Source organism: Pagrus major, chromosome 7 (assembly GCF_040436345.1).
Source record: "Pagrus major chromosome 7, Pma_NU_1.0".
Classification (NCBI taxonomy): domain Eukaryota; kingdom Metazoa; phylum Chordata; class Actinopteri; order Spariformes; family Sparidae; genus Pagrus; species Pagrus major.
In genome coordinates, this window is record NC_133221.1 from 18,712,783 (window position 1) to 18,733,155 (window position 20,373).

General features: G+C 41.0%; 2 protein-coding genes across 2 annotated transcripts in view; both read right to left on the reverse strand.

Annotated features, from left to right (window-relative positions):
- The window catches only part of kcnc4 (potassium voltage-gated channel, Shaw-related subfamily, member 4), a 30,942-nt gene extending 17,070 nt beyond the window's left edge, over positions 1–13,872 (reverse strand). Inside the window, exon 1 of the mRNA XM_073470390.1 lies at positions 13,165–13,872. Within this exon, the coding sequence (XP_073326491.1) occupies positions 13,165–13,782 (618 nt within the window). The 5' untranslated portion in view covers positions 13,783–13,872. The remainder of the gene's footprint in view (positions 1–13,164) is intronic.
- Positions 13,873–16,005: 2,133 nt separating this feature from the next.
- On the reverse strand, positions 16,006–19,692 carry hspa1b (heat shock protein family A (Hsp70) member 1B). The gene is made up of 2 exons (XM_073470500.1): positions 19,582–19,692; positions 16,006–18,057 (listed from the first exon to the last, which is right to left on the reverse strand). Exon 2 carries the CDS (start codon positions 18,033–18,035, stop codon positions 16,116–16,118), a length of 1,920 nt encoding a protein of 639 aa, XP_073326601.1. The 5' UTR covers positions 18,036–18,057; positions 19,582–19,692; the 3' UTR covers positions 16,006–16,115.
- Positions 19,693–20,373: the final 681 nt, after the last annotated feature.

Here is a 20,373-nt window from a genome sequence, read left to right on the forward strand (position 1 = left end):
AGTTGAACTAAATTGAACTTTGACCCCAGATTCTGTGCACTGACCTCTACAACAGGTGTCATTCTGTGCAATCTGTGGCACAAACTGACAGCTGTATGAATGCGATGAGCTTTAGATTATAGTTTTTGATCAGTTCTAAAAAACACAATTAGATTGTTTTTTATGGAGTAATAGGGTTCAGTTGCCAGACCTATTGATGACTGGTGATAAGGCAATAAATAAAAATATATATATTTTAGCACTGAAAGCAAATTAATTTAAAAGCAGGCAAGATAGACAAAAATGTTAATGTGTACTTCTATAATCATGTTACCACAACAACAGGGCAAAAAGTAGCATCAGTTTAAACAAAAGCCTTTATTATTGATAAATATGAAGCCAAATTGTTTTCATTGACTTAACAAGCCAAGCATTTACAAACTCCAACACACTTTAACAACAACAATTAGCCCTATGGAATAGGCGTGTCATGATAAACCAATAATGACGATAATCCTGATATTGAAAAATAAAATATTGATATCATATCAAAAATACACATAAGATAACATTGTGTAAATAATCCAGCAACTTCATTCTTGCATTGTCATAGCAGGTGGCAGTAATGCTCCTTAGCGCTGGTCGCCACCCACCATGAAACATTTAAAGGACGAAAACGATGCTAGCTATAGCTGCCCCTAACCTTACTGCCAGTGTGTGACTGCTACTGCTGCACAAAATCCTGTCAGAGGAGATAATAGACAAGAGCATGACACTCTACTTCCGGTAGATATCGCGATAATATCATTATTGTGAATTCTATCGGCCACAATAATCATGTAGTGAAAATCTCATTTTATGACAGCCCTGTGGGATATTAAATCATCCACCTTTGCTCGCTGCATCTGAGGCTTTCTTGCCCTCAGTTGTGAATAAACTACAGGTTAGGAAACAAATAACAGAAATGTGAAATGATCGTTTCTTAATTTTTGATACAAGTCCTTGCTGGCTACAGCATACACGTGTTTCATCATCAGATCTCTGTATTAGTCTCATGCACCTACACACACAAGAAGTGGCTCCTGCACCGAGCTTCAGTATGAGTATTGAGTATTCACACAAACCAGCAGCCACCAGAGATCATCACATGCTCACGATGAGCCCAACAGGCTCTGACAGCGTTTGGTTGACTCAAATGCCAAACGTTTATCCCAGAACTAAACAGAGCTGGGTATCTGCGGCCGGGGGCACCTCTGCAGGGAAGGTGCTGGAGGTCCTGGCACACACGAGGACAATTTCCTCTGCTTATGAACCAGCTCAAATTCTAACAATAACATGGCACAGCTTGACCTCACACCTTTGTGTATGCATCTGGAGGTGGCCGCACGACTGCTCAAAGGTTTCCTGGGTTTGTAGTGAAGTGTTTGTCTCTGTGGCTGTTTGTATCTTTGATATGTGCGTGCATCCACATCCCCAAGTCATGTTCAATCAATCTTGTGGCATTTAAATGTGTCTGTAGAGTTTATTTAATGCCTGACACAAAAGGAGACCACATCATATCGTGTTTACAGCACAGTAGTGGAAACTTTAAACACAGCCACAGTGTCGGACTGATTGCTATAATGTCTCTTTGCCACCACAGAGTGTTTCCATGCTGGTCTGCTGAGCCTGCTGATGTTATACACACAGGAATCATAATGAGGCCAGATGATTGTTAACACGGAGCTTTTTATTTTTCATTTCCTGGGAATGTAAATGTACTGTAGCCTCTACAGTCTTGCTGTGTGTGAAATATGATGCAAACACTATATAACATTATTTATGTTGTATACTGTTTATCTTTTCTTCTTATATTGTCTGGTAACTTCCTCTAAGTGTCAGTTTCTTGTGCTGCTGTAATGGTAAATTCAACAAAGTTCTATTTTAAATTAGCTTAAAGTATTTACTGTACTTTTGTACAGTTTTGAGGTACATTAACTTTCCTTCAGCATTTCTATTCTATGACGTTGGGGGCAATTATTACAATTTCTAGTTCAGTCTAATTACAATTCACTTCATCCTGCCATGGTTTAGATACTTTCTGTTTTATTTTGTAGTTCTCTCTTTGTGTGTCATGTTTTACTTTCCACTTCTTCCTATTGTCTGTTTATCTGCCCTTCTTCTGTGTTCACCTGTGTCTCATTAGTTAATCACCCCCCCGAGTATTGAAGCCAGTGTTTTCCCCTCTCTCTTCGTTGGTTCGTCTGTTTTGCTCCCATGTTTCCTGGTCCTGTCTTCCCATCGTGTTTTAATGCATTTGCTTCCTGGCTCTTCGTGTTACGTGTTTGTATTTTGTTTTGTTTTTTGCTTTTGGATTACTCCTGTTTTGTTGTCTGCCTTTTTCGGACTTCTGTTTTCATGAAAGCTTGCTTTTAGTTTTCACCTGCCTGCCTCAGAGTCTGCATTTGGGTCCCTTTGTGTTAAACCCAACACATTTGTTCTACTCAAATAGTCAAACCAGAGATGTGAGTGGCAATGACTGTCTACATCTGCTGATGAAGACCATGAGAACCAATTAAAAGCTGACTGAAGTGAAATGTAACACTTCAAGTACCTTTTTCCAATAACACGTCTATACTTATTGAGTATTTGCAGACTATGGTATTACCACCTTTCGTCAAACCTAGGGTAACTGAAATTATTGGCCTATTCAGGGTCAGCAGAAATGTGCTATAAACACAACACTAACAAATCATCACCTTATAAAGCTCTAAAATCAACCTGTTAGAATACAGCTGTCTGTTTACACATCCAGCAGAGAGAGAGAGTTAAGTCAGCATTGATTTGGGCATATGTTTCCATCCACCTGTTGGACAAAATTCCAATATTTGCTCTCCAACAACTCTTCAGGGAAATATCTGGCTCTTTAGCTGCTGAATACTCGTTTCTAACTTTGTCTGTCAGCCGGTTTGGTGCTCAGCAGGTGAATTGTTTGCTTTATGACTGAAACAGCGCTATGAAAGTTATGACAGTTGTATAATGTAAAGTGTATAATATAATGTTATAAAGATCTGTAGAGCTGACGGGATTGGCACAAAATATAATTGCAGGATTCATGTACATAGACGCAACTTTTAAATTGTTTAATGACAATGACAAGTTCTGTTCAAGCTGCTGGTTAACGTCATAACGATTTTGGTTACATGTCTATCAGTTCAGATACTGACAAAAGAGCAATCATTGCTGTTTTATTTCATCTTTAAGATTTTCATACATGAACACAAAGAGTCGTGCTTAGTATCACAAAAAAGGACCATTTGTGCCCATGCACACAAATCCTATATCTTACATTTCTTCAATATTTCACTGGGTTGAAATTGATATTAATAATCTGTGAGTTTCTCACTATGAATGGCAAGTTGAACATTACACAATGTCATTTGATCCATTGTTAATAAGAACATTGATGCTTTAACTAAAGGATCTGAACTTCCTAAAGAAGAAGAGTATGGTAAAGCCTTTAAGGATAAGTAATGCCAAACACTGGTGCCAAAAAGACATCGATCCAAGGTCATCAGGTGTCAGAGTCCAGACAGAGCATAGGTCCCCCGAGGGGACAGTCGCTCGGTCCCAGCTGGGAAAATCAGAGCGGGAGGGAGCGAGGCAGGACGGGCGACAGGCAGCAGGCTGTGAATCGGTGAGCAGCAGCTGGGGAGTCCCATCACAGCCATCACCTCCAGCTGTTCAGCATCACGCTCTGTTACTAACAGACACGCTATACGCAAGAACCACAACAACGATCCCACTGAGCAGTCAACAGCTGCAAAGCCCAGGAGAGCAGCCACTTGTGAGGTTTTCTCAGAATTCGTGTCACACTGGTTTACGTCTGAGAGTCGGCACAAGTGAGGACGGAGGACGATTAATGTCCACCTATCGGCTCTATTCATGGAACCAGAAGCAAAAAAATGGTGGGAGGGACGATCTATATTGTTATCAATAATGTGACAACATAATGTAAGACACAGTTATACCTCAGACTCCCTGCTATTGAAGGGCATTTAGTTATTTTCAGCTTTAATCAAACTTCATCATCGATCAGTGAACTGCAGCATGGACAAGACGCAAATCCATAAGCCACCACTTATAACATAAAAGATCAGCAGTGAACTCTCCAGACCAACAGGTACAAAATACACATCAGGCCATCCACATCCAACACCAGAGATGGGTTACAGTCTCCCTCTATATATAGCCATTTGTTACGGTGTGACCAAAGCTCCACTCTTGAGATGACAATAAAACCATCTACAGGACAACTAAGCAAACTCTATCCTGATGAAGTCAAACGTCAGTATGTAGATATAGCTGGGGCCGATCTGTCACCGATCCATGTACCGATAGTGATTCCATAGTCTGACAGATTGTCAATTCCCCGTTGGACTGGTTGATAAAGTGCTGCTGTGCACTTGATTTGTTAAATTTGTTAGATTTTCCAAACTACTTAAAAGAGTTGTCATTGCAATTTCTCCAACATATGTTTCGTACTTGACGCTTATTAAACCAGCAGTACAGCAGGTGCTGCATGGTGTACTTCATCCTCATGTAACCTCACATTATACTAATGCACACAATAATATTCAAGAAACTAGAATTACTGCCTTGTGGTTGTACGTCAAGTTGCTGCTCCCAAGCTTTGGTGTGAACATTTTTTGCAGTGCAGTATGACATCATAGTGAAGTTGACCTCTGACTCTTTTGGATATAAAATGTCATCACTTCATCACTTTATCCTATAAGACATTTGAGTAAAATGTTTGTCATAATTATCCTGGGAATTGTTGAGTATTGGCCAAAAATGTGTTTTATGAGGTCGCAGTGATCTTTGACCTTTGACCACCACAATCTAATCAGCTCATCCTGGAGTCCAGGTAGACATTTGTGCCAAATTTGAAGAAATGTCCTCCGGGCATTTCACATGGACAGACAACCTGAAAACATCGAGCCTCCAACCACAGCTACTCTCTACGCAGAGGCCTAAAAAAGAGCTCTGGTGTCAGTAATGGTAGATATATTCAGTATCAGAATCAGATCGGGATTGAAAAAAGTAGATCAGTGCGACTTTATATGTGGAAACATTATCAGTGAATATTTAGTATTGATCAACAACAGCCTTTCATTTCTCTTCAGACAGTTGGCTTGTAAAAACATTGACCACAAATATTTAATATACACACAGAATCTGCAAATAAATTAAAATTTAAACAAAGGGAACAGCTTTTCTTTTTTCTGTCCCTCCTGCTGAGGTTTCAAGCTGATAAAAAACACCATTCAATCCTTTTTCCTGATAAATAAACTGAGTAATTAAATCAGTTGAATGCTCTGTAGCAAATTATTCATTTCAACCGTCTAACCAAATTGGCTTTTAAAAAGGGAGAATCACATTGACGATTGACAGTTAAATTGCAGCTCAAATACCAACAGTCCACCTCACTCATGATTGCTCTCTGGTTGATGTTGAAGGAGGATGATGTTTTCAGTAATGTGTAATTATTGATTTTTTTTCAGTCGACGAGAAAAGTCTGCAAAGTCGGTGTGCAGACTCCGTGATGCGTTCGCTGATCTCACCGCAACGCAGCCAATCTATTTTCAGCAAACAGCTTAGAAACTGAGCAGAACAAACAACCGGCATAATCACACAGGATTACACCCCTCTTTCCCCGAGAATACGGTGTTATAAGAGTCTCCTTAACAAGGCTGCGGAGCTTTGATGGGGTGTGAAATATCAAATCGTGTGTTTCATTCAAAGAGCAGCAGAGAAAGGTGTCGCGCCCAGAGGAGCGCTCCTTTATTATTTATCAGCGGGGGGTTGTCACACTGAGACAAAGTGTGACATGTGAGAATAAGTTTCATGATCAGCAACACGACGAGGAACGTATCGGTGGATACTGACTAATATTTTATTATATTTAGGGTTAGACCTACCATCGATATTAATATCAACATCAGTTATATCTTGGGTATCTGATCCATAACTAATAATTTAAACAAACATCTGTAATTCGACAATAAATGGACAAAAGCATTCTATGGATTCTTATCCAGGTAATATGTCTGAATGTTTAAATGTCAAACAATCAATCAATTAATCAATAAATAATAACAGCATTGGTATATTGCCAAATAGGTTATTGGAAATTTAGACTCAGACCTCAAGAATCCCACCTCAGTTAATCCCTCGGTCTCACAACAAAGACAAATTGATTTCTTTCTCTATGTGGGATAAAATACGTCGCTCCTTTCTGTGGGAAAGGCGGTTTTAATTGCTCACCACTGATAACGAGTTGCAGCTCATTACCACAGCGGTGATTAATTACAGGCAGCAGGGCCGTAGAATTAATGAAATATCGCATTGGGGAAGATTGAACAAAGTTATCAGGTCTGAGCTTAATGTTAATGTCGAGTCTAATTGTCACATGTAACGAGACTGAGATTGCTCAGCCTGGAGCTCCATCAGAGACATGCAGCTCTGCAGGTGTTTCAACTGAAATAACAGCATGTCTTGTGTTATTATTATTATTATTACAGCAATTATATGCTTTTATTGTTTCCGCTCTGCGCTCCAGTATTTTGGTTTAAAGTGAAGCAGTCACTGTGAGGTTAACGTTGAAAGTATTCACGGAAGTGGAAGTGCAGAACTTGACATTTTAAAACTTTGTTCCCCACATTAAGGACGACACAGCAGGTAAGTGATTCTAAGGACAAGGCAGCCACGACAGTTTTAAGGCCTGGACGGGAATGTTATTTGACCGGCAGAGTCATTCACCTGACCTCAGTCCATGGGAACATGCATGTCACTTTGTTAAGACTGAACTAAAGGTAAAAGGCCCCTGAACAAGAAAGATATGAAAATGGCTGCAGCACGTCTGTTGATCGGTTCTGTATCAACTTTACTTTCACTATGATATTTGATCTGCCACTTGCTGACGAAGGATGAATATTGGCACAAAGGAAGCGTGCCTGCCATTGCGCAACCAAAACAGGAAAAGGCATTGTTTTCCCCCGGTCACTATCCCCAGGAACAACTGGAATAACTGGAAACTCTACACTGCAAAAGAAGAAGAAGCGTGCTGATGGAGGAGGCGAAGAGGGAGAGTGATAGAAACCGTGAATGGACGAGCATTCACTCAATGGAGAGCGCTGCTGTTGTGTCAAAGTCTGTTCCCCCGCTGATATGTGTTTCCTGTTACTACCAGGACTAGAGACAGACAAAAAGTCAGCATTCTTTCAATTAGATGAGTAAGTAACAAAGCCTGCCTACTGACAAATACAACCGGGTGTTTAACTCTCTCTTTTCACAGCACTGATATCGGGGTTTCTAGGTCAAATTGGGATTATTACGGATGTTTTTTTGGTTTGGACAGTAGCCAGGTTGCTAACGGTAGCCATGATGCTAATGCTGTCTATGCAACAGCTGCGCCACCAGTAACACCACAGGGAAATACAAGGAGGGAGGAATTTGAAATGTTGTCTGTTTCCGCTTTAAGTATCAAAAGTACAAGTACAGTTAAATTACACGTATGTTAACATGTATGTATGTATATACTGTATACTATGAGTTGACTGATTATCCATCTGGACAATTATTGAATCCAATTTTCAGCATTGAACACTGTTTGAAGCTAGAAAGGTGGCAGGGTCCACCACATATAAACAAAGTAAAACAGTATGAATTGTGTTGTCCTTTAAGGTCAGTTTGTTTTTTCAGTTTATTCAGTCACGAAAACAAAGAAAGTTTCTTTATTTAGTTTGTTTAGGGATAAAAAAAAAATTTAAAAAAAGTCAGTGAAGATCTTTCTCTTCTGATTAAAACTTCTTCCCAAAAACTACATAATGCTCCTTTAATTTAAAAATGTGGTACTTTGGCTACAATCTTCATCCTTACTAGTAACTAAAGCTATCAAATAAATGTAGTGGAGTAAAAAGGGTTAGGGTTAATATTTGCAACCGAAATGTGGTGGAAAAGTACAAATACCTGAAAATCTTACTTAAGTACAGTACTTCTGAGTAAATGTACTTAGTTACATTCTATCATTGCAAATATCATTAAAGTCAGTCGGATACATTATCTGAGAACCATGAATGACCCTAAAAAATGTAATGGCAATCCATCTCATAGACATTAAGATGTTTCAGTCTGGACCAACAAGGAAAGTTCATCTGATGTGACAGTAAAACCTCTCAAATTAAAGCTGAGAGTAAAAAACTTAAATCTCACAGTCACTGTTTCATTTCAGATCTAACGTACTGGAGTAAAGAGCCGTCTGCCTGCGCTGTATGTTACAGCTGCATGTGATCTTCTCATGTCTTCATGTGCTGTCTCTCACAGAGCTGCACCTTCAGTCTGGGTTGATAGTCAGACAGAGGATGTGGCTCAAAATGATAGACATATTAACTTCCCTCCGGCTTTCAGGAATCACATTACCTGAGATGAGCTCGGAGGCGCTTTGGAATAAAAAGGCCATAAAGGTAACGTGAGTCCCCGAAAATGCACTCTAGTCTGCATGCTTTCAGAGCAGAGCACACAGGGAACATGCTTACATGTATCGGCTGCAGAGGAAATGGACAAAGAGGTCAATATTTATCCGCCCTCACTCACTTTTTATAACCTACTTCCAGAAAGATCCATATATGATTAATTTACAAACAATCAGCAGTGAGAGACTTGATAAAGTGGCAGGCACAAGCGCGGTCATCTTCAGATGGCAGCTGTGACTCAGAGATGTCGGTTGTTCCACAGTGACAGCCTGCAAATGCCACCTGGACGGGAAGCTAAAATAAACACTGCTTGTAGAGTGACTGGCATGCAATAGGAGCACCATACTTCTGCAACACAGCGAGAGTCTCTGAATAGACCATTCAACTTCACAAACAGGCAAACAGAAATTAAAGCGAGCATCAGCCTCTCGCTTTCTGGACTAAATGTATTTTTCTTTTTGTTGAAAGCCCCTGGCCCTCTGCCTGACAACTCCTGCTGTAATGACACTCGATACTTTACTTTCACGTTAACTTCACTAAGCACTCTGCTGCTGTTGTTGCTAAGCCATTAGGCATGGCATACTTTTAAATGCTTACAGCTGGCTCATTTCCCCTGTGGATGAAATGAGAGCAAATTGATTTTAATTTACAACGCAGCAACATTTATTTTATCGATGAACCAAACAGAAGTGTATCTTGTTCATCAGGAGAAAACGAGATATGTAGACTCCAAGCGTTGATTAGATGTTTTCTCTCTTGCCTCTGCGTGTACGTAGAGCCTGTTCTTCTGTCTGATATACTGTATGATTTCCTGTATATGGATGTACACTCCAGCCTTTCAAACACTCATGTTTTGAGGACCTGTGAGTGCAAACCTTGAACAGGATGTGTGGGAACACTTCAGCATCACTGTATTTTCGCCATGAAACAGCATTTTCCTCTATTTTCAGCATGTTGGTACAATTTCGTAACATATATTGAAGTGAGAACTGAAAAAAAAGCTTATTAACAAGACTGAAAGAAACATCAAGGTGTCTGGAGAGAGCACAGGTCTTCAATTGCATCATAGGGAGAAGCTAGCTAAATAAATGAATCAAATTATCATTAACGTTGACAGCTCAAGCTTGACGCATCATGACTTGTGCTAATTTCATGAGAGTTGCTCATAAACATCATTCAGAACCGGTCGCATATTTTGGAGTTTTGCTAAAGAATCATGCTTAAACATGTTTCTACTACCCCTCCCCAAATATCGCACATCTATTTGGATTTATGTTGGAGTTTTTAGACCAAGTTGTTCATAAGAGGCCTAACGTGGAGAGACAGCTCACTCAGTTTAAAGGGACAGTTCATATTTATGGTGGTATTTAACCATCTAGATTGTTTTGCTGTGAGTTACAGAGATTTGGAGATATCGACCGTGGAGATGCCTGCCTTCTCTCAAATATAATGGAACTAGATGGGACTGGGTTTTTCCAAATACATCTGAAAAACTCAACAGCACTGTCTCTCAAGAAATCATGACCTGGTTCTTCAAGATAATCCACAGACCTTGTTGTGGGCAGCTTCATGTAGGAACTATTTTCTTTGCATCTACTCAAAGACGAGAGGCTCGTGCTCACGTCAGCTCAGGATGTAAACATTAATGGTGTCATACTTGGCTGAGTTGTAATGTTAGCTAGTTTAGTTAGCTAAGCTAGCTAGCATTTCGTCCATGAGTAGATGCACACTTTCTAAACTGCTAACAACAAGGTCTGCGGATTATCTTGAGTAATTTATTTTTGTCTTCAAGCATCACAAGTCGAGTGCCATTATGTTCAAGAGAAAGCGGACATCTCTACAGTCGATATCTCCAAATCTTGGCAACTCACACCAAAACAATTTAAATGGATAAATAACACTACAGGTTAGAGGGATAATATATATGCATATTAGATTTTGGGGTGAACTGTCCCTTTAACTGACCCCAAACATAAGTGACATGAGGAAACTATACTGTAGATTTCTGTCTGTAAACAAGTTTATGTGAAGAAAGAAGAAAAAAATATATTCTGAGAAAGGAAAATTGGTTGATTTCTAAATGATTATCATTTTTTTAACACAAACGGCTGTGGGTTCTGTGCCGAGCTGCAACGATTAGTCGATTAAAAGACGACTAATCACCAACTATTTTAACAATCCATAAATCATTTTAATCATTTTTCATGCAAATATGTCAAACATTTCTGCTTCCAGCTTCTTAAATGTCAGGATTTTCTGCTTCTCTTTATCATTTATGATCATTAATAAAAGTTAAAAAAAAAAAGTTAAATCGTTAAAGTTGCACAAAAGAATCAATTTGAAGACGTCGCTTTATTGTAATGAGCATTTTTTTCACAATGCTTTGACATTTTATAGACTAAAACGATTAATCAATGAATTGTAAAAATAATCAGCAGATGAATCAATAATGAAAATAATCTTTAGTTCCGATACTTGCTCTGTGAAATCCCAACCAATGTTAGTGGGAGATCTGAACAGTCCACCCAGATGTGACTGCTGCACATCTTATTCCAAACCTGTGGGCATTAATACGATGCTGTGACAGCCTCCACTATTATGAGATGGTTTTCTGCTGCTCCCATTCAGCATGAAGAGCATCGCTGAGGTCGGACCTGGCTCACAGTCGGTGTTCCAGGTCGTCCCGCAGGTGTTAGATGAGGTTGAGATCACGGATAATCAAACAATTTCTTTAAGAACTGGCTTACAGGGCTGGAACTGATGCTTATTTTCATTATCGACTAATGTGCCGATTATTTCCAACGATAAATCAGTTGATGTTTTAGTCTATAAAATGTCAATAAATTGTGAAAAAAGCTCGTCACAATTTCCTACAGCGACATCTTCAAAATGCTTCTTTTGTCCTACGCACAGTCCAAAACGCAAAGACTCTTCGTTTACTATCACAAATAACAAACAGAAGGAGCAAATCACCTCATTTAAGAGGCTGGAAACAGTACACAGACGATTAGCTTCCGATAGACTGATTGATTAATTGACTAATCGTTGCAGTAAAAGGACACTTTCCACAAACGGTTGCCACAGTTTGACTTTTCTCATTCTTCATATCCTAGAAATGATGTTTTCACAGAATGAAAATAGTTTTTAGTGGCAGAAAGCTCCTGACTACCTGCTTTTACGACAGTAACCAACTCAAACAAATGAGCACATGTTTGTTTTTTTGTAAGATTTTCCTCTTAAGTGTTGTTTAAAACACAACCACAGTGATGTACAATATAGAGGATGTTCACTGTGCCCATCTTTTTAGGATGTTCATGCTTGATGTGTGGGCGAGTTTATGTCTGTTTCTGGAAACACAGTCAATGAAACAGACAGGAGCATATGAACTGTGGCCAGAAAGCAGACATATCCTAAATAAAAAAATCTCATCGAGACTCAACTGAAGCTGCCAAAAACTTTTGAGAATAGTTTCAAACTCAAAGAAATCCATGTGTGTACTTGACCTTAACAGTCAGCCACATGGCCACATGGATGGTGGTGATGCCAGGATATTGCAACACTGACTGAAAGAAGTTTTCTGCAGCTTATTTTACTGCCAAACAATAAAACAAGAACATTTAAAGCCACTGAGGACAAAACTGAAATCTGAACACTTGACTGGCAGATCGTTGGCTTGATTAAAGGTGCACTTGTAGTTTTGGTGAATACATTTTTTAATCAGAAGAGAAAAATCTTCATTGACTGATTTTCTATGCCTAAACAATCTAAATAAACTCTCTTTGTTTTCATGACTGAATGAACTGAACAAACAAAGTGACCTTAAAGGACGACACAATTTCACACTGTTGTACTTTGTCTATATGTGGCGGACCCTGTCACCTTTCAAGCTTCAAACAGTGTTCTGGGGACCTTAATTTCCTCTGAGAACAGCTTATTTATTCATTTATGGAAAAAAATTCTGAGTTTGTATCATTACCTTATTATCAATATTGTCAATATTAAAACTCTGAGTGTGAATTTCTTGTGTTTTTGTGCCCTGTGTTATTTTTGTAAGGCATACAGGAGAATCTGACCCTTCAGACGATGACAGATACAAACTAAAACTGAAGAAAAAGGGTTAATCTCCAACTGATTTTCGTTATTTTTTACACATACAGCCGTCGGCTCTGTGCAGAGCTGCAAAGATTAGTAGATTAATCGATTGAAAGAAGATGAATCGCCAACTATTTCAACAATCGATTAATCATTTTAATCATTTTTCATGCCAAAATGTCAAACACTGCTGCTTCCAGCTTCTTAAATTTAAGGATTTTCTCCCCCTCTCTGTCATTTATGATAGTAAATGAAGAGTCTTTGGGTTTTGGGGACTTTTGGAAGCAATTTGAAGACGTCACTTTATTGCAATGAGCATTCTCTTCACAGTGTTGTGACATGATATAGGGCTAAATAATAACAACCCCTCTGTAAATACAAGTGTAGATATCTCACATCCACTCGGTACATCTCTGCTGCAGCCTGATTGGCTGAACCTCGAGGGGACACCTGTTGATTAGGACAACGTGTGCGCCTTTTTTCCTGGATGGAAAATGACTCGCAGGCTTCGTGGTGTCACCCTGACGGATGAACTGCCCGTTAAAGCGCACAGCGGAGAGGAAACACGTGGTGAACTCACCCTGGCTGCTCTGGACGAGTACGGGTCGTCAAACAGGGCCCAGACCTTCGGCTGCCAAACTTCGCAGCAGCCCCTCGACCTGTCGGGACAGTCCTCGATGCCGAACCGTCTCGATATCTCCCTCTCGTCGTCGGTGTCGTCCGGGTCGGGCGGTTCAAATATATCCAGAGCCTCCTCCGCGTCCCGGTGCTGCCGGTAGGTCATCCAGCAGCACGGCTCCACGTCGGTCTCGTCGATCCCCCAAAACGCCAGCTCCTCCTCGAAGAGCGGCCCGCACACGTCGGCCGGGCAGTGCAGCTTGCCGGTCCGGTAGTAGTTGAGCACGTAGGCGAAGATGCCCGGGTGTCTGTCGAAGAAGAACTCGGAGGCGCTCGGGGGCGCAGCGTCCGAGTCCGAGCTGACCTGCGAGTCCGCCGGGTCGGCCAGCCAGGCCAGGCGCGTCCCCGGCAGGGTCCTCAGGGTGCTCTTGTAGGTTTCATGTCGAGTGCCTCCCACGTTGATGATGATTTTGTCCGAGTCTTCCCCTCTGGACATCTCCTCCTTCAGACATGATTTAGACGGCGGTTTGTTGCCCGACTTGCGCCCTCGGTACGACGAAACACACACCGAGCTTATCATTGAAAGGCAGGGTCCTTCTTCCTTACAAACTGGTGTCCACTCGCAAAGAGACAATCAGAAAATCAACGCAAAGTGCGCCCTCATTTCAGACCTCAAGTCTTCTGAAGACCTGTGTGTCTCATTTATCCAGAAATATGAGGCAAAGTGAGAAACCACCTGTTACTGAACTCAGGCTGGCTCCGTGGCAAAACGCAGGTGCTCCGTCTCAAGAAAGCACAACGATGATGCTTCCAGATGTTGCACTCATTTACAAGCAGTAACCACAAGGTTGTAGCCGATTAAAAAGAAACATAGATGGCTAATTACGCGCGGCGGTACGGACCGACAGGATGAGACACTTTTCCACAAATCTCATCCAAATTCTGCAACAACAAAAAAACACAACTACCCCTGACAACTTTTCCCTTCTCCACACGAGAAGAGGCAGCCTGACAACGATCCAGATGTCCCTCCTCAGCTCCTCAGCCAGATGTGCGGTTGTTTTCCAGCTGAGGGAGATCTGTTGCTTCTCCTCAAGTCTCCTTCCCTTAGCGACACAGCCCGGTTGGATGGTGCGCTCAACAACAGGCTCGGCAGATTTAACTCTTTGGCTGCTGGCGGAGGTTGGCGCATTACTGAACCACTCCCTCTAATCAGACCTAGAGGACGGGCTCGTGGAGTGTGTGTGCGTGAGGGAGACGTTTTCATCATCCCTCAGGTTGACGTTTTCTGTCGGCTGAAATGTTTTGACGCGTTCAGGTCTGGGTCGCCATGCTGACCCGCACACACAAGCTTCATAGCATGAGTCATGTAGAGGATCAGCAGCACAAGCAGCAGCTCATTTCGCAGCTCCCATGGGTGTTGCGTGAGATTGCGCCAGGTTGTACAGGTGTTTATTATATGTCCGCTCCTGCGTGTGAAAATGTGGAGGTTGTAGCCTACTGTAGCTGCTCACACAGAAACAGCTATATCACATGAAAATACAGCTGTGCAACATCTTTAATGAGGTCATTTCATCACTCTCTACATCAGGATCAATGCTTGTCTGGACCTCAGTAGATCAACTGAAAGATCCAGATGTGATTTTACTGTCATTTCCGAGAGTAGCACAAGATTATTATTGTTACACAAAGTGTGATCCAACAGGTAGCTCTGAGTCCTCCAGTGTGTTTACAAACCCCATGTGTTGCTTTCACAAACTAAGATTGCCACCTAGTGGATCTCTAAGTGAACAACATGTTTAACCTCCTGAACTCTTAATTCTCTTTAATTTCCCCCTCAACAAGTTTAAAGGTAAAAACAATTAGATATTTTTGGTATTTGCTTAGGTAAACACACCTTTCTAGCTACGATGATGCTTTTAACAGATGATGGTCCCTTATTTTAAAGGCTGCATCACAACAAAATGAAATAATCTTAAATTCTTAATATTTTTTTACACAAAAGTCCCCAAAATTCAGTTTGATATTTTAAAAAACATCGAGATTTTGACAAGAATTCTGTGCAAAAACTAAAACAAACATAGAGGTTGCAGTTACGATCTCTGTGTTAGGTCAAAGTTAAAAAAGTTTAAAGGGTAACTCCACCAATTTTTACACGTTACAGTGTGTTTACAAGTCTTGGGGAGTGCTACTGCACATGAGGAAAAGTAGTATAAAGCCTTTTGTGGCTCCAGAGGAAACTGCATGTAATCTGATACATTTCCTCCAGTGATGTCACTCAGTGGCTAAGTTGCATTGTGGAAAATGTAGCTTTTGACAGGAAGAAGAACATGTGGAGTAAAATGCTGATATCTCTGGTTCTGTGTTGATTTTGATCATTTTTTAAAACTGTCCACAGTGAATCCAACAGTGTTATGGTAGTGCAATGTTAGACCAGTGGACTGCTTTCTTAGAAAAAACAAGTTTGAAAGTGAAAGAAATCTGGGGTGTGAAGTTAAAATGAAGTGAGCTGCTCTTCATTTCTGTTTGAGGCTTCAGGCTACAGTACCTCTTACTAGCATAACATCACCAAACAAGCATCATTCCTAAAAACATATTTTGGTTCCCTTCACGTATTTTCTGCCCATCAGTCACAAGAGTGTCAAGCATTAACATCTGTTGTAAATTATTCCCGGAGGCTGGAGGAACATCACTTAAAGCAAACTTTGTGGAACCAGTAGATGAAATAATTCTGCAGAGTGAATGTGTTATACCGAATATGTATTTGGTCCTTGTAAGAATAAAAAGAACAAATCAATAAGAGTTTTAGTTTTTAAAATATTTTATTAAGCCATGTAGTTAAATTACATCATTGTTGGTACCAAACAACAGTGATAAAGTGTTCCTCTAAACAAAATGCTGACGCTCATAGTTTTAGTCCACTTCCTCAATAGTAGGGCCCTTAGCGCTGCCTCCTGCCTGGCTGCCGCAGCTTCCTGACGGTGCTGCTCCCTGGTACAACTTTGTCACAATCGGCTTGCACACTTTCTCCAGTTCCTTCTGCTGATGCTCGTACTCGTCTTTCTCTGCCAGCTGGTTGTTCTCCAGCCAGGAGATCGTCTCTTTGCACTTGTCAACGACCATCTTTTTGTCCTCCTCGCTGATCTTTCCTTTCATGTTCTCGTCCTCGACGCTGCTCTTCATGTGGTAGGCGTACGACTCCAGTGAGTTCTTCGCTGCGACCTTCTCCCTCTGCACGTCGTCCTCAGCCTTGTACTTTTCAGAGTCCTGCACCATCCGCTCTATCTCCTCTTTGCTCAGTCGGCCCTTGTCATTGGTGATGGTGATTTTGTTTTCTTTGCCGGTGCTTTTATCGACGGCGGACACATTCAGGATGCCGTTGGCGTCGATGTCGAAAGTTACCTCCACCTGTGGTACACCTCTGGGAGCAGGAGGGATACCTGTGAGCTCAAACTTGCCCAGGAGGTTGTTGTCCTTGGTCATGGCCCTCTCCCCCTCAAACACCTGAATCAGCACACCTGGCTGGTTGTCTGAATACGTGGAGAAGATCTGGGTCTGCTTGCTGGGGATGGTGGTGTTTCGTTTGATTAGAGGCGTCATGACTCCTCCTGCAGTCTCAATGCCCAGAGACAAGGGAGCCACGTCCAGCAGCAATAGATCTTGGACGTTCTCTGAAGTGTCACCCATGAGGATAGCAGCCTGGACCGCTGCACCGTAGGCCACCGCCTCATCTGGGTTGATGCTCTTGTTCAGTTCTCTGCCGTTAAAAAAGTCCTGCAAGAGCTTCTGGATTTTGGGAATTCTCGTGGAGCCACCGACCAGGACGACTTCATGGATCTTGGACTTATCCAGCTTGGCGTCTTGCAGGGCCTTCTCAACCGGTTCCAGCGTTCCCCTGAAGAGCTCCGAGTTGAGCTCCTCAAAGCGCGCCCTTGTGATGGAGGTGTAGAAGTCGATGCCCTCAAACAGAGAGTCGATCTCAATGCTAGCCTGGGTGCTGGATGACAGGGTCCTCTTCGCTCGCTCACAAGCTGTGCGCAGCCTCCTCACTGCTCTCTTGTTTTGGCTGATGTCCTTCTTGTGTTTTCTTTTAAACTCCTCTACAAAGTGGTTGACCATCCGGTTGTCAAAGTCCTCCCCGCCAAGGTGTGTGTCTCCTGCGGTGGATTTCACCTCAAAGATGCCGTCCTCGATGGTCAGGATGGACACGTCAAAGGTGCCTCCACCCAGATCAAAGATGAGCACGTTACGTTCTCCTCTTTTGCCTTTATCCAGGCCGTAGGCGATGGCTGCTGCTGTGGGCTCGTTTATGATCCTCAGCACATTCAGTCCAGCGATCACTCCGGCGTCTTTGGTGGCCTGTCTCTGTGAGTCGTTGAAATAAGCTGGAACTGTGATAACTGCATTTGACACCTTCTGTCCCAGATAGGCTTCAGAGATCTCCCTCATTTTTACCAGGACCATGGAGGAGATTTCCTCAGGGTAGAAGGCCTTGTTCTCCCCTTTATACTCCACCTGGACTTTGGGCTTTCCGTTATCACTGATCACCTTGAAAGGCCAGAGTTTCATGTCGGACTGGACAGTGGAGTCGTTGAACTTTCTCCCGATGAGTCGTTTAGCGTCAAAGACTGTGTTGCTGGGGTTCATGGCAACCTGGTTCTTGGCAGCATCTCCAATGAGCCTCTCTGTGTCAGTAAAGGCCACATAGCTGGGAGTGGTCCTGTTGCCCTGATCATTGGCAATGATCTCCACTTTGCCATGCTGGAAGACCCCGACACAAGAATAGGTGGTGCCCAGATCAATGCCAATAGATACTCCCTTGGCTGAGGACATCTTGATTGTTGCTGTAGAGTTCCTAGAAAAAAAAAGAGAAACATAAGGTTTTATTATTCTTCTGAAAGCATTCAAAATTACCAGATCACTGATACCCACAGTACTGATCAACTGTTTGTTGTGCCATCTCTCACTTTTGCATCAGACAAAGACATATGTTAGCGGTCCAGTTCTGTACCAAACTAAGGAAACACTGACTGAGAAACTTTTTTTAATTCTGCTCTGCTGAGCGGACCGCAGTGATGAAGGAGTATTCATATTATTTCCTTAAGTCAAACTTCCAAACCCACACTGTGAAAATACTCCTTTCCAAGTAATGTCCTGCATTCACACCCTTACTCAAGGTAAAGTATGTAAGTATTAGCAGCAAAATTTACTTCAAGTATGAAAATCAAAAGTACTTGTAATGCAGTCAAGTTGTCCCTGTCAGTGTTTTACAATATAGAATAATGTTTTCGAATTAATATTACTCCTACATTCATGTGTATGTTGCATTTGACTGCTGGAGAACTACTTTATATACTTTCTGATAGTTTGAATACAGTGAAGCATCACATTTTATATGTTAGCAGCCACTGATGGAGTGTAACTAAGTACATTTACTCAAGTACTGTACTTAGTGCAATTCTTTGAGGTACTATTTCTGAAACTCAGAATAATGCCAGCTAAATAATAATAAGTCCGCCCACCATATACAGTATATACATAGGCCTATAGATCTGTAATATTTAACTGCATTTATTGCCAGAAAATTACTTTTGATTCTTAAGTACATTTAATATCAGACACTACTAAAACTTTTACTTATATAATTAATTTATATTTGTATGGGTGACTTGCACTTTTGACAAAGTAAAATTTTAACACAATATCTTACAATGTTTGTGGCACCGCTGTCCTGCGAGAACCATGTAGTATCTATAAAAAGTAAATGCTTTATGAGCTCATCAGCCTGTTCAGTTTTGTGACAATGCATTTTCCAGATAATCAAAGATCAGTTTATTTATCTTAAGATGTAGGAGAATTATCTCAACACATAAAGCAACAGTTGAGTAAAAAGTCCAATATTTGCCACTGAGATTAAGTAGAGTAAAAGTTTAAGGGAATATAGAATATAAAGTACTTCAAATTTGTATTGAAGCACAGTACTTTAGTAGACTGTTCAAACTAATTGCTCCACTACTGAAATAAATAATAATGATAATAAATGGTTACATTTATTCCTCTGATTAATGTATTTCCTAAATTAGACATTTTTTCATTTTGAAAATGTCCTAAACCACAAGCTTAATGTAATTTTAACACCTTTTCTATTATAAAGTACTCAAATACAGCAGTTTCTGTGATGTACTATAAAATTAATTTCCTACCATCATTAATAATGACATGATATGAGACATAAATGGTGCATTAGTAGCCTAATGGTAAATTTCAATGTTATCTTTCAGTGGATTAAAATAATGTCTGAGGATGCTCCAACACCATTATAAATATATAAAAACAGAAATTCATTTATTTAAAAACAATCAGATTATCAATAACTTACTTTCAGTGAAAATCTCTGTTCAAAGATGTTGAAGGATCTCAGCAGAGTCTCCTGGAGTAGTTCCCCTTGAGTCTTGATCTTTTGCCTCTTTGTGGTTCTTCTTGTAGTAATGCCTGGACTGACTCAGGCCCATTGCTTATATAGTTGCAACCATGTTTCCAGAACACTCCCTGTACTCCCTCCACCCCTCCTCCAGGCTCAGTGACTCAACTGTTAATATTAGCAAGTAATGCAGCTGGCCCGGTCCGAGAGAGCTGGTGAATATTCCAGAGCAGTACAGCAGTTTGACGCTGGGCCAGCAGGGCTGACTGCAAGGGAACACAATGTAGCAGGAAGGCACACTGAGGGAGGTATGTGGAGGAGAAAGCAATCTTTATCCCCAAAAACCACTGAGCTCAACAGGCCTCTATCTTTCATCCTCTGGCTTCATTTATCTTGGTATAAACAAATCATATTCAAGTTAAAGAACTCGCTTTATTGCTGATTCTTTTACATACATAGTATACACTTATGCATTTTGATCACATGAAATATTACTTTAGGTGACCCAGTTGGATCAAATTAAGACAGCGACAATCATATGGCAAACATAAAGTCTAATATTTTTCCTCAACATATAGCTCATCGTACATTTACAATTAATACCAGAAGCAGTGGAAGGAAGACATCAAATGTGCCACTAATAGACATGGTTTTACAAAAGAGGAATGCTCATTTAATTAAGGTCAGTGCTGATATTTACGTGTTGAAAATGATTTAAAAGGCACATTCATACCATGGCCTTAAAGGTAT